This window comes from Anastrepha obliqua, chromosome 6 (genome assembly GCF_027943255.1).
Source record: "Anastrepha obliqua isolate idAnaObli1 chromosome 6, idAnaObli1_1.0, whole genome shotgun sequence".
NCBI lineage: Eukaryota > Metazoa > Arthropoda > Insecta > Diptera > Tephritidae > Anastrepha > Anastrepha obliqua.
This window is the reverse complement of record NC_072897.1, coordinates 71,421,326-71,436,206: the sequence shown is the minus strand read 5'-3', so window position 1 is coordinate 71,436,206 and position 14,881 is coordinate 71,421,326. Positions and strand designations below refer to the sequence as shown.

General features: G+C 37.7%; 1 protein-coding gene and 1 long non-coding RNA gene across 10 annotated transcripts in view; both read right to left on the bottom strand.

The window, feature by feature from the left end:
* The window catches only part of LOC129249790 (ceramide glucosyltransferase-like), a 176,015-nt gene that overhangs the window by 35,732 nt on the left and 125,402 nt on the right, over positions 1 to 14,881 (bottom strand). For 8 of the 9 annotated variants that reach the window (XM_054889423.1, XM_054889424.1, XM_054889431.1 and 5 more), the window contains 2 exons: positions 12,742 to 13,197; positions 12,048 to 12,644 (listed from right to left, as the gene is read on the bottom strand). The exons of the other annotated variant lie outside the window; for it this stretch is intronic. In XM_054889423.1, coding sequence (XP_054745398.1) covers positions 12,438 to 12,644; positions 12,742 to 13,197 — 663 coding nt within the window. In that variant the 3' untranslated portion in view covers positions 12,048 to 12,437. Of the gene's footprint in view, positions 1 to 12,047; positions 12,645 to 12,741; positions 13,198 to 14,881 lie in introns of those variants that run through there. 9 annotated transcript variants of the gene reach the window in all.
* Positions 3,545 to 4,134, bottom strand: LOC129249793 (uncharacterized). Its single transcript, XR_008582727.1, has 3 exons — positions 4,061 to 4,134; positions 3,687 to 4,006; positions 3,545 to 3,625 (listed from the first exon to the last, which is right to left on the bottom strand). It is a non-coding gene; the product is annotated as an uncharacterized LOC129249793 (long non-coding RNA).

The following is a 14,881-nucleotide window of genomic DNA, read 5'->3' as shown; positions in this document are numbered from 1 at the left end:
GTATAATGATGATTATAAGAAATCCAATCGATGAAGAGTTTCGAGTGCCTCTTTTCGTTGATGAGACGATATATATCAGATTTTGTAAAGAAGTTGAGTGTTAATGTGGGCGCGTTAGATACATCTTTTGCTAATTCGTCTGCGAAAATATTTCCTGTTATACCAGTATGGCTAGGAAACCACATTAGCTTAATTTTCTTTTGATATAAAATAAGATATTCTCTAATTGAATTGATGACAGTAGTTTGGTTATAGCAATTTTTTATAGCTTGGAAACATGATAAGCTGTCGGTACATATTACATACTTTCCAGAGTTTTTAGAAGCATGTAGAATAGCGTGGAAAATTGCGGTGGCCTCAGCAATAAATATAGAACAGAAAGGGAAACGCAGCCCATAGGATATCGGCTTGCCTTTCTCGCTAACGACAGCAAAAGACGTATTTGAGTTTTTGGAGCCGTCCGTGTAAAGAAATTTCCAATTATTATGTTTCAATTCGCTCGCGATTACTCGAAACTCAGCGATATAAATCGCATTAGGAGTGATGTTCTTAGGTAGGCGGACTAGATTGTCTATAAAAGATTCTTTAGGGATCAACCATGGTGGATGACAAAGTTTACGTAATTTAGGTGGTTTTAATGGCAAGTTATTTGTTTTAGCGAAAATCGCGCAAATGTATATAGCTGATTCAATTTTTGGCAATCGGATCCGTGATGACGATGAAAACAAAACTTTTCGTAGCAAGTTGTTGGAACCAAGAATAATCCTAGGGTAGAGTTTCATAGTACTGTCTTCCATGTTATCCCTTAGTGAGGGAAGGCCAGATTCAGCTAATACATTTTTTATAGGCGATGTTGGAAATGCACGAAGCGATCTTCTTATAGCTGAATGATAGGGTGCAGCAAGCAGTTTGAGATGGTTATTTGAGTGATGTTCATAAATTTCAATAGCGTAGTTTATTACTAACAGTATTAAAGCGTTGACGACTTGAATTAATAGAGCTGGGCCAATGAGCGAGCGCTTACATGATAGGTACTTAACAATATTTGAGTTTTTAATAATTCTATTTCTTATATTATGACAGTGATCTTTAAATACATACTTACTATCTAGAACTAATCCAAGAAACTTAAGTGTAGGAGAACATGTAATATTAACATTATTAAATGAAATGGTTGGAAAATTACAATTTTGTTTTCTACAAATATGGAATGATTTAGATTTAGAGTACGATATTGAAGCGCCTGACGAAAGGGACCAAGATGATAGCTGGGAAAGGAAATCTACAAAGGAAGATGATATGGAATTCAGGTCGGAAGATTTGGAAAATAGAAGAAGGTCATCAGCATATAGCTGGTGACATATATTAGGAAAATTTGATAGAATAGAACTAATTTCGTCAAATGCTATGGTGAACAAAATAACTGATAACGGAGATCCCTGAGGAGTTCCGTTATCTAAGGGAAGTGTGGAAGAAGATGTATCAGAAATAAGAACTTTGATTTTACGTTTATAAAGGAAAGATTTTACGAAATTAAAAACACGGGGTCCTACCTTCCATTTAATTAATTGTCTTAGAACTACGTGTATGCCAACACGGTCAAAAGCCTTTTCAAAATCAAGCGAGAGAAGGGAAACGTGGTTTTTGTTAGATAGAGCATCACAAATGAAGTGGTCAAGGTACAAAAGAGCATCGATTGTGCTTTGGCCTTTTTTAAAAGCAACCTGATTAGAGTGAATAAGCTTATTAAATTGGAGGAACCAGGAAAGCCTTGTAGCAACAATTTTTTCTAAGAGTTTACCTAGGCAAGGAAGAAGAGAAATAGGACGATAGCTGGTAACTTCGCAGGGAGATTTGCACGGTTTTAAAATTGGAATGATGGCGCTGGTTTTCCAGACTTGAGGGATGATGGAGGTTTGAAAAATATTGTTGTAATTTTTAAGGAGTCTATTGAGGAGAAGAGGGGGTAGGTGTTTGATGATGGGATAGGAAATTTTATCTAAGCCAGGAGTTTTACCTTTCACAGAAGACAGGGCAAGATGGAGTTCAATTGAAGACAAATCAGGGGCCGAATCGTAACAGTCGTGAACGAGCAATTCGTCACGTAAAAGAACGCAAATCGGACTATAACTGTCGTGAACGTGTCATCGCTATCGTTATTCGGTATGATGACAAACGTCATCGAGTAATCGAACAACTCGTTCGTTCGAATTGTCATTCGATCGGTTTTTTATAAACGTAATTGCGCAGAATTTCAAAGCATTAACGAAAAATGTAAGAATAACTAAAATATATGTAAATTGTGTAACTTTAAATGAAGTTTTATAATTTCAGGACAAACTGTAATAAATTAAACAGCAAGCAGAAGGATATAATGGCTCATTTCATGAGTGAGCACACAGATTTGGCCAAAAATTCCTTGCCGAATTGTGCACAAGGAAGGTCGACTGCCAACCGACTTTGGGAAGAGCTCAGCAAGCAGTTAAATGCGGAAGGACCGCGAATAAAAAATGCGAAGTTGTGGAAAAAAGTTAGTACATATATTATAATCATGTTATCAAAATGAAACTTATTAGTTTCTTTCTAGGTGTACGCAGATCAGAAGTATAATGCGAAAAGAAAGTTGTCCTTCAACAAAAGTTCAAAAAGGCAGACAGGCGGAGGACCTTACCAGCAGAGGGCTTTAACTCCAGCTGAGGTTTTGTTCAAGTTTAAATTAACTAAATTTTACGTTTTTAAATGGAGTAAAAAACAGCATTAAATGAAATTGATTTTGAATAAGTATCCATTAGTGTTTCGAGTTATTTTATTTTATTTAGGTCGGTTAGCATTATACTTCAAAAGCATAATAGTACAATATGAGAACAAGATGGTTATGTCGAGTTCATCAACGAGATTTTAATTTGATCTCTGATTGTTTGGCCGATTCTAGTATACTGGCCTTCTCCAGACACTATGTCAGATGCGGTTTGACTCTCTGAATTTGTTGCTGTAAAGCTCACATTAAATTGTATACAAATGTTGTGAAGCGCTGCACACACATTCGCAAACCTAGCCACTTTTATAGGATCATATCTTCCTCTTTTGTTGTATTCTAGGATTCTCCACCGACCTTTCAGTACACCATTAGTTCGTTCAATGATGCACCGTGCCTTGGAATGAATTTCATTGAACCTTGCTTCACCTGATCCGTCCGATGGATTTCTGTACGGAGTTATGCACCACGGCTCAAGTGGATATCCAGAGTCCCCTATTAAAAACAAACAACACGTAATTTAGCACAATCTAAATCAATTGTAATTATATATGTATAACACATACCTAGCAGCCAGGCATTGTCACTCCTATTGTGCAAAAAACGATGTTCCATAACCATTCGTTCGTTTGAATGCTTCCATATGAATGAGTCGTGGGCTGCACCCCCATATTGGCAGTTTATTGCCAAAATTTTCGTAGTGTGGTCGCAAATCTAACAGAAACAACCTTAAAGTAACATTCCATCTCTTTATTAAAAAACTCATCAACATCGCATTTATGCTATGAAAACCCTTCCTGTTGAAATACATATGCTCGTTGACCGTGGGCTTTTGTAGTCCAATGTGGGTGCCATCAATGCATCCAACCACTATTATTAAAAAACGAACATTAAATAAATTTTTCACAGCTAAAACATGGATTGAATTTACCTCCTGGAATTTGATAGTTCTCAACAAACCACTCTTTGCACCTTCTCGAATCATCTGGCTCAAATTTAATATGTTTAGGACACAATTTGGCTTCAATTTCTTCCAAAACATTGCCCGTTAATTTCGAGACAGTGCTCTGGCATATTCCTATCAAATAGTCATTGCCTATTGCATGCTGATAGCCACCACTTGCGAGTAGGCTGAGACACGTAGCCAGTTGGAGCACCGCCGGAACAGCTTTTGTGTCTTGGCAATTTATATTTATGTTATTTAAAACATAATTAAATGCTTCTTTGCTTAAGCGAAACCTTTGGATAAACCTGTAAGCGAAGGATATTTTATTACCTATTTTTCGTCATATATAAAGTACTTACGCATTGTTTGATAATGCTAGCGGATTGCTTTTGTCTCGAAGTTGTTTTCGCACAACTCTTTCATTATTTTCTTCATCGCTGGAACTTAAATAAAAGAAAATACTCGGATCCATTTAAACTTTTTATATATTCGTTACTTTCTGCGGTTTCTTTTGACACTTCAAATTCTATTGTGACTTAAAAAAACGAAGAAGATGAGAAAAATAATCGATAAACAAAATTACAATTACGATACATCTTCTTCCGACTGTTATGATCCCAACTCGTTCATTCGATTATCGACTCACGTTATTTGTGTTCGAACGATTGTAGTTTCGTTAACGACTGTCACGATTCGACCCCAGAGTCGAGATATTTGGCTGAATGTGATAAGGGAGGGGGTAAGTAACTATGGGAGAGAATAGATTTCTTGTTAGAAGAGTATACAGGTGAGAAATTAGAGTCAGAGGAGATGTTAGAAAAATAAGTGGCGAACTCTAAGGCTATATCCTGAGGATATAGTAGAGTGCCTTGGGAGGAGTTGAGGGAGGGGATAGGAGAGGAAGTCAGGTTACCAGATAGTCTTTTTATGTTTCTCCAGATCATTTTGGGATCAGAAGAGGAATTTATGCTGGAGGTGAGAGTCTGAAAAGAAAATCTGAAATTTTTGCTAACTTTGTTTTCCTTCTAAAAATTGTATTCGCTTTTTACATACTACAAGATTTGATGGCGAGCGATTATATTTGAAATAATGCGAAGTTTGTTGTTTGTGAAGTCTAAGCGAGGAAAGTTCGTTATCCCACCAAGGAGGGTTTTTATTGCGGGGCTTAGGAGAGGTTTGTGGAATGGATTGGTTGGCTGCAGATCTTATAATTTTTTGCATCCTGGAAGTTTCTTGATTAATATTATTAGAAGGAAGTAGTTTATCTGAGTATTTCAAACAAAATCCTTCAAACTTAGGCCAGTCAGCTGAAGAGGTTTTGAAGAATATTCTAGGTTTAGTAAAAGTTGAATTATGGTGGGAAATGTTAGCTTTGATAGGAAAATGATCGCTTCCATGAAGATCATCAATACGATGCCAATCAACTTTGGGGGAGAGTGAAGTAGAACAGAATGTAAGGTCAATATGAGTAAACGTGGAATGAGTGGAGAAATGTGTAGGGGGATCATCGTTAAGTACAAAACAGTCGGAGCTAAGTAGAGCGTCTTCAATTGCGCGGCCTTTGGTATTAATTAAGGGAGAACCCCAAAGCGGACACCAGGCACTGAAATCACCAGCAAGTAAGAAAGGAGAGGAGGAGGGGGGGAGAAGGTTAAGGAAATCGGCTGAAGTAAATGTTTGCTGAGGCGGGGAATAGGCACAAATTAGAATCATTTTAAAGGGGGAGGAAATTTCAAGGGAAATGGACGAGATGTTAGAATGAGGTGTAGGGAGAATGTTATGAGGGATGTTTCTTCTAATCAGGATTGCGATACCTTGCTTGCTTGATGTGTTAGACGGAAGGTTATAGAAGTGACCAATGTACGGTTTTGGAGTATAAGCTGTTAAATTGTTTACTATATGTGTTTCATTTAGTAATATGACAGAGGGGTTGTGTTCTTTAATTAATATTTCAAGTTCAAAGTAGTTATTTATGTAACCGTTAATGTTCCATTGAAGGACTGTTAACATCATGAAGAGAAAAGAAAAAATAGTGTAAGGATTTATGTTTCCATGAGCGAGGGGATCTGTGAGGAGGGAACGGTAGATGGAGAAGGCACAGAGGCGGGAGGCAAATTATTGTCAGGAGATGAAGAAAGGGAGAGAGGAGAGAAGGGAGTGGAAGGAGAGTTATTTAAGGAAGATACTGAGGGAGATGGAGTATAAGAGAAGTCTGTAGAGATTGTACGGCTGTTGGTATTAGATAAGGTGTTATGGCTTGAAGTTTTAACTATAATATTGAGGTTGGAGTCATTTGAGGTTAGCTTGTTTTGATTTTTGGTGAAATTTGTATTTAAAGAATCGATGTTGCTGTTAGCAGTTACATTTGCGTAAGAAAATGGTGAAGGAGTAGTAGGAGTTTGAGACTTATATAGACTGATGGCTTCTCCTATGGAGCATTTGTGAATAGTTTTAATTTTGAGTAATTCTTTAGATTGGACAAATTTTGGACAGTCATTAGAAGAAGGAGGATGTTCACCACCGCAATTAGCACATTTAACTCTAGTACAATCAGAGGGGGAGGAATGGTTAGAGGGAAGATTGCAGATCACGCAAGATGGGTTGTTGTTGCAGCGTTTGGTCGTGTGACCTAGCAACTGGCAATTTCTGCAGCGCATGGGATTAGGATAATAAGGACGGATATCTAGTGTTCGCCAGGCCACTTCAATACGACTAGGCAAAGTGTATTTATCGAATGTCAGTAATAAAGCGCCAGTAGGTGCCCGCGAGCCATTGTTTAATTTGGTGAATTTGTGAACTGCAGTAACGCCTTGATCTTTAAGACCATCAATTATTTCCTCATCGGCAAGTTGGCAAATGAATGGAGCATATATCGTCCCCTTTACTGAGTTAAGAGAGTCATGGAGTGAAAATACAACAGCACCAGCGCCAGGAAGATATGTAGTTGACAAAAACTTTTCAGCAATTTTTTGGCTTTTGACAAGTATTAGTAGACTACCATCTCGAAGAGCTGTGATTTTGTTAACGTCTTTACTAATAGTTTGAATACCTTTGAAGACAGCAAAACAAGATGTGGATGAGATCGGCTTAGTGTCATCCTGAGACTTTAAAACGAGATATTTAGGATCATCCTTCTTGGTTATAGGTAATTCCGGGAATACATCCAGAGTTGAGGTTATCGGTTTTTTCCTTTTGCTTTTGGGAGATGAGGATAAAGGTGCAAACCTATTATCCCCCAGCTTGTTGGCCCCGGGGGGCATTTTGATGGAATATTACGTTTTTTCAAAATAATTTGTAAGTTTAAAGTTTAAAATGAAATACAAAAAAAAGCACGTGGAAAAAATTTTAAAAAGCAAACTTAGGTTAAGTAGCGCAGAACAGAAAGAAGCAAGTATAGAGCACAAACGAATTAAATGCGACCGTACGGTTTGACAGCTCGGTAGCGAATCTCTTCAATGTGTAATTTCCTACTTTGTTTGGAGAGCAGAATTATCACTATGTACTTTGCACTAGGTTCAAGTGAGAGAGTTTTTGCTTGAGGGCAAAAGATCTATTCTATCCCATACTTTTGTGTTTAATTTAATTCAAGGTGACATTAATTGTGGATTTCTTTTGCAACGCATTAACTTTCTTATTCCGGCGAGGACTTCACGAAGCTCATACTCTTTTTATCTCAAGATGAAAATTCGTTCGATCAGCACTTTCGACTACAGTCGAAGATAACATTCAATCAAAATAAGGACCAGAGGCTCTCGTTTCTTTGCTTTGATTTTCGCATTTTTGGTTTGGTTTCGCAATTTTGCTTGACACTCACAAGCTAGAACACAAACATGCAGGTCTTTCACCTCAGCACTTAGTTTCACAAGGGCAGAGGACAAAATATCAGTTTCATGTTTTCGCATTTCTTTAATGTCGCATTTAAGGCAATAACTACTTATCAGCTTGAAGATAACTAATTGCATCCATGGCACGAGCATTCTCGAATCGAAGAGCAGCGTTTTCTGTCGGAACTCTTTGTAGGCTGATTTCAGATTTCCTTTCTGATACTGGTTCTGGCACTTGTTGATACGGTGAAATGTTCGCATTCAAATTTGGTGATGCGGGCGTATTTGTTGACGACATATGGGTAAATATTACGCTATGATCGTCCCAAGCTGACGGAGGAGGATAGCGGATAGACGTCTGACGGATAGTAGCACAATTTATAAAAAAGAATTTTTGATTAGAACTGATTACAAAAAGGGCACATTGAATTTCAGCTTGGTTGCAATCAACTTTTAGTCCACATAAACAGGGCTTGATGATTTTATTAAATAGCTATTTATTTTTTCTTGCTTCACTGCTTCATAATCGCAAATTTTCCAATTATTAACTGTTCAATTATACAATTACAGCTTAGTAAAAACTGAGGATAAAAAAACACGTCCGCACTCACTGACATACATATGCACTTAATGACATATAATATAATGACTTATATAATTTATTTAAAATATTTGACACTATTAAGTTATTATATTTATTATTATTATATCTCCAATGCATCAGCATTTCTATCGTCGATAGAATTCCTTTTCCTCAGTGTTTAGACTTTTTTTGCCGCCAATATAAATCTTCGTTCTTGCAGGCGTACCATTTTGGAATTTGTCTCTTCTGGATTGCAGACTTTACTCTTCGGTATACGTCGCTGACTTGGCAGTGAGTCCTCTGGAGTAACAGGTGACGTTATTTGCGGTTCCCCAGCGGAAACCTGTAGAAAATAATGCATTATAAAGAGAGGTAAACGTTAAATTTTCTTTCCCTAACAGTATCTTATAAAGCTCGGTCGCAGTGCGAAACAATGCCGCCGCACTTACAGCACCGCAACTTTTCTTTAATTACAAATTACTATATTATTACGATTTTCTATCCTTCGCACTTGTATAAATGCAAGAAATAAAAATAAAAACGAATATCTAAAAGCAGGAAAATAGAAAGCTACAGACATGTCAAAATACCGCCATTCGGACAGCGACCGGGTGCCTCCTGATGTCTCCCATTCAACATCTACATAACGAGGCACAAATGCTCCCAGTAGCGGAGCACAACAAACTGCTCAGCAAGCAGTACCTGCTGGGATGTTACCGCAGGTTTCACCCTTGCAGACACCTGCTTGAGCCTGAGCCGCCTCCCAGGCACGTCAAGAGACACCTCTTAGATTACGCTGACGAAATCCAGGACAAAATTGACCGCAACCTACTGGACCGGACAGTATTTAGACAGTCAATAAACGACATCCACGGGTAGACCGTTACCACCTTCATGAACTCTCGTCCTGTGAATGCCGTAATCGGAGTCCAACCACCACCTATTGCAAACGAAAAGCTCCAGCTTCCCCGTGAGACTCGTGTAACACTGGCACAATTACGTTCTGGATACTGTAGCAGGTTAAACTCCTACATATCCAGAATCGACCCAGACATACCAAACACATGTCCGGCATGTGAAGGTACCCCGCACGACACTAACCACCTCTTCACATGCCCCCTCAAACCGACTCATCTAACCCCCCTCTCCCTCTAGACCCAACCTGTCGAAACAGCATGTTTCCTGGGCCTACCCCTAGATGAGCTAGACGAAGACGACCGATGATATGCCTACACAGACAGGGCTACCTATGCTGTTAAAATCACAACAACATAGATATATATATATATATATATATATATGTATATATATATAGGGTTATTCAATAGGTGCGCTTCAACTTTTTTCCGATAGGGAGGGCGAACGTCGCAATATTTTTCATTTTTCGCTTGTCATTTGTAAACTTCATTAGTATACATTTCATCATGGAACGCTACACACTTGAGCAACGATTGCAAATCGTGCAAATTTTTTATGAAAATAATCGTTCTGTTGCTGCTTCTTTAAGAGCATTACGGCCATTTTACGGTCCAACAAGCCGTCCCGTTTTGGGGTTATGTGAAGTCATTGGTCTTCAGTAACAAGCCGGTGACAATTTGTGAGCTCAGAGCCAATATTGAACGCGAAATTCCTGGAATTTCGGCCGATTTATGCAAAAGAGTGGTCGAAAATTGTGTTCAACGATTGGACTTCGTAAAACGTGCACGCGGTGGTCATGCAAAATAAATCGAATTTCATATTTAAATGTATATGTTCAAACTCGATAATAAAAAAAACATTAGTAAAAAAAGTCAAACCGTTTGTGTTTTATTCAAAAAAGTACAAAAGTTGAAGCGCTCTTACTGAAAAACCCTATATAATTGGCGCGTACACCCTTTTTGGGCGTTTGGCCGAGCTCCTCCTCCTATTTGTGGTGTGCGTCTTGATGTTGCTCCTCAAATGGAAGGTCCTACAGTTGCAAGCCGACTCCGAACGGCAGATATTTTTATGAGGAGCTTTGCCATTGCCTGCCGAGGGGCGACCGCTATTAGAAAAATGTTTTTCTTAATTTGGTGTTTCACCGAGATTCGAACCTACCTTCTCTCTGTGAATTCCGAGTGGTAGTCACGCACCAACCCATTCGGCTACGGCGGATAATAATCCAGGCTTTACTAACAAAAATGTAAATAAAATGTTAGAACAAAATTTTCTTAACTCAGCACTACCTATTGTTGTTGTAGCAGCATAAATATTCCCCATACATATACGAGGAATGCTGCTGAAGTGACAGTCCTTGGCCGGATATAAATCCGGGTCGTTCCAGTTACGTAGAACCGACTGTCGTGGGAACGCTCAGCAGTACCTTTCCAACTTCTTTTTTGATTGACAACTGCCACTGTGGTCATTACGCCGTCATCAAGGTCGCTCGATTTTTGGCCAATAATTGGTGAGCTGATATCGCTTCCCCCCACAGCATTTCTGAAGTCTTGCGACTATTGCTTGACTTTGATTCTACCTATATTCGGAATAAATGTTTAGAACGGACTAAATGATCAATAATTTGAAATATATTTACCTCATGTTTACCCATGCTCTTTTCCCATTTCGCTAAACTGAAGTAGCAAATTGTATACTGTAATGTTATTGACAAACCTCTAAAAGTAAAGTTTAACAGTTTTTCTTCTACAACTATCGTGGGCTAACTCCCTGTGCTTCTCCAAGTATTGCATCAATCTAAATTTGTGTTTTTTGCCGTTGCTATTTTCCCACTAGACACACATTGTTTTGTATATTTGGTATTCTACACAAACAAAAATATAAGTATTTCCTCTGATTTGTTGATTCAACTGTTTAGCTTAAAATCTTCTTTCTCCTCACCAATTTTACACTTTATTAAGCAAAAAATGGAGACTTTCAGCGATAGAGGAATCGTTGGAATCGCAGTTTTAGTTAGATGATCGGTCAAAAAGAGTTCATCCATTTTATCTATTATATGTGGCTCATCTCTAAAATCTGCTAATAAATTTAACCAGAGATGGAGTTTTTTAAAAATGCTTTTTTATTAAAACATTTCCATTGTAGCTTAAATTTGGATTTGCTGCAGCTGGAGTGTTTAAGCGCAAACACCAGCCAACACAAGGGTGTGTTCGAGCTGTAATAATTCGGCAGCACCACGATCTGCAATATTGCTGTGATTTTTTAGTTTGTCAAACACACCCCACCCGTCAAATCCCAGACAAATATTCTATTCTTAGTGCTTAATGCTTACTTTATGCTGACAATAGTATTTATGTCTTTTTCTCTTTTCTTGCTTTCCTGTTGAAACATCGCAATACTGTTTTGCAGGTTGTCAATATCAAAAACATTTAATTGACTGCCGAATAATACATAAATAAACGAATTACAATTTAAACACAATATCCAGCAAACACGTAATTGATACATTTGACAACTCTCTCAATCCCAGGGTTTGCCTTTATTAAATAGAATCGCAAAAAATAGTAAGCATTGTTAAAATTATCATTTCACATTTTTTGGCGATGGGGTTATAGCGATAGTTAAAGCTGGAATCCGACTGCTGTACTACTCCTACCGAAAGTTAATTCTGTAGGATGATGTGCCCGTTTACACCACTCGGGTTACGGCGAATGCCTTAAAAGCTACGGGATTTCTACAAACTTACAAATCACCCTACAAACTGGGTCCTTTCAGCACTGGCTTTTTTCAAATTTAACGGTTTTCTGAACAAAAGGAGAGAAATAGTTTGCATCTAATGCAGGCATAGTCGGCAGTGCTCACTGAACGATATTCAATTACGGTTATAACGGCGCCGTCCGATGAAACAATCTTGGAGTAACAGAGCTGCCAGATGCCGAGAATTACAAATTCGGTCGCCGGCGGGAATGTGTTAAAACAAAAACATATTAAAAAATAAAACTACAATTTTCATGCTTCAAGTACATTGGGCTTCGAACTTGTCAGCCATCTCAAAGATATATTATGAATTTAATAATATTTACTGTAACGTTGTTTCTATTTAGCATTTGTTAAGATTGATTTTTACGTTACACGTCATTATTTTACGCATTACAAAATTTACAGCTAGACTACTTACAATAATACTTCATACATTCCTTCTTTTTCACTTACATTTATATATTTTTAGGGTACTTCTTAAAAGAAACTCCGATTCAACATATAGATATACATTTAAACCAAAATATACCTTATATCAACGTAAAATTCTTAAAAAGGCGATCCTAACTTTACACAAAAAAATATATTCGTACTATTACTATTGTTTTGCGTATTAAAATTAAGATGCTGATAATTAGGCATCATCAACTTATGCTATGATACTAGTAAACGTTTTGTACTCATATTCGTATTGCTTGTTGGTAACTCATAGGCGATTCCACCCCACTGAAGCTTATAAGTTCGTCTGCGCCATCTAATAGCTGGATTCCAAAGCGCATGAAGGAATAGGTAAGGACCGCTTATTTCTCTAAAAAGCCAACCAATGACGAACTCAAACTTATGAAATGTCAATGAACCATTCTGTGAAGCAATAAAAATGTTGTTAGGTATACATATACTACAATGAATATATAATTGTATGCATACACACTGTAATTCAATTGCAAGCTACGTTTACCTGCACAATAGAAAGTAATATCCAATCTGAAAGAAACCACGCGAGTATATGCACTAAGTAAAATACTAATGGATCCCAATTAAATAGTAACGATGCAGACCATGAGGCTAAGGCGCCTAATACCATGCACTCGGAGAGAGGCTCTAACAGTATTGTTGTCGGTACCATGGCTACGCGTAATTTCGCCCAACGTATGAGGCGCTCTTGGAATCTGTTTACATCACAAATTCCACTATTTTGCAATGCCGGTTGATTACTTATGCGCATTTTCCATCCCTTGTCTCGAATGGCTTTGGCGATAAAGAAATCTTCGGCTAGATAACAACCAAATGTTTTCAAACCACCTAGTTCATCGATTACAGATTTCCGTAACAAGCAAGACATGCCAGTATGACAATTGATACCCAATAAATCAGCCGTTAAATATATACGAGACTGTACTGTACCAAAAAATATCTGAAAATAAAAAGTTAACAATAAAATAAAAAAATGTTTAGCACGTAAGTACAAGCAATAATCCGACATTGTCAAATTGTTGACAACAGCAAACGAAATGAATGATCTATTTTAAACGTCAAGGTATATATTAATAAAATTTTTTTAAATATATTTATTCACTGCAAGGTCTACTTTTAATTTTATTTCTACGACTCCAAGAAACGAGATGAAAGAACTATTTTAAAAGTCAAGGTATATAATTAATATATTTTTATAAGATATTCATTCGCTACAAGGTCTACTTCAAATGTTATTTCTACGTTTGCTCCGTTAACTCCAATTCCTACGACTCTTGTATCTAATACAGTCACTCAACAGCAGTTACTTGTTTTGCGTTGTATTTAGAACCACATTTTTGTTGGGCGAAATGATAATGTCTATCTGTACGTAATCGTTAAAGAAAAGTGCAAATGAAGACAGGGTATCAAAGAATTCTAATATTCAAAGCAAACACCTAGCCAGTTTTAAACTTGTGAAGATGTGATTCACCCGGAGTCCAACTAGCGCTTCCGCACCATTTTGTTGCCACATCCTCGCTACCAACTTGCTTACCAATTATTTACAGCACCACTCTATCCATTATGTTCAGTTTAAGAACCTTATTAGGTTGTTGACGTCTAAGCCAGACAGTTGTTCGAGATTCTCGAACAGTGGTTTACCAAGGGTTGACATTGTCTCCTTCCACAGAAGAAATGGAAGATTGTTTCCTTTTTCTCCGGTTGCTTACAACTGTGACAATGTGTGTTGTGGAGACGCCTGTTTCTGCATGTGGTCTGGTCTATCCATCTACAATCCGCGATCCGGAGGTATTTTAGGGAAATTTTATTCTTGATTACATCCAGTGGTGTGAATACCGATTCCTCAAGCACGTTTTTTATCGCAGACCCCCCCTCTTGCCAGTTTATCTGCTTTCGTTACTTTCCGGGGGCCCATACTAAGGTTACGTTATGCTTTTCACTTAAGGTGGTAAAGTTATTCCTACTTTGTTCCACTAGCTTTCGCGATTGCTAGTACTTCCGCCTGAAAGACCCTGAAGGCGTCAGGAAGACGTACAGATTTTTAAATCTTAAGTGCATGAGAATATGAATACATACTACGGAGAATAAATACTTGCTCCAACACCACAGTCCAGTCCATTTTAGAGCTATCTGTATAGACTGCAGTATTGAAGTTGTTTAGTGAGGATCCCTTACTCCATTGCTCCTGAGATGGAAAGAGGGTGGCAAAATTCCTATTAAATATTACCATCGGTACATAATCCCAGTCCTCTCCGAGGTGTACTGAGTATGTCGGAATAATAGACTGCCATGATCATAAGTTATTATTATATTATTATATCTATCATCTATAATGTATACTTACATTGAAGACCCCATTTTCTTCAAAGCAACATTTACAGACACACAAAGCAATTTCTGCTTTCCCTACCCGTTCTTCAATGTTTAATTTCCGGATTTGTTTGAAGAGCAGAATTATCACTATGTACTTTGCACTAGGTGCAAGTGAGAGAGTTTTTGGTTGAGGCCAAAAGGTCTATTCTATCGCACACTTTTGTGTTTAATTTAATTCAAGGTGACATTACTTGTGGATTTCTTTTGCAACGCATTAACTTTCTTATTCCGGCGAGGACTTCACGAAGCTC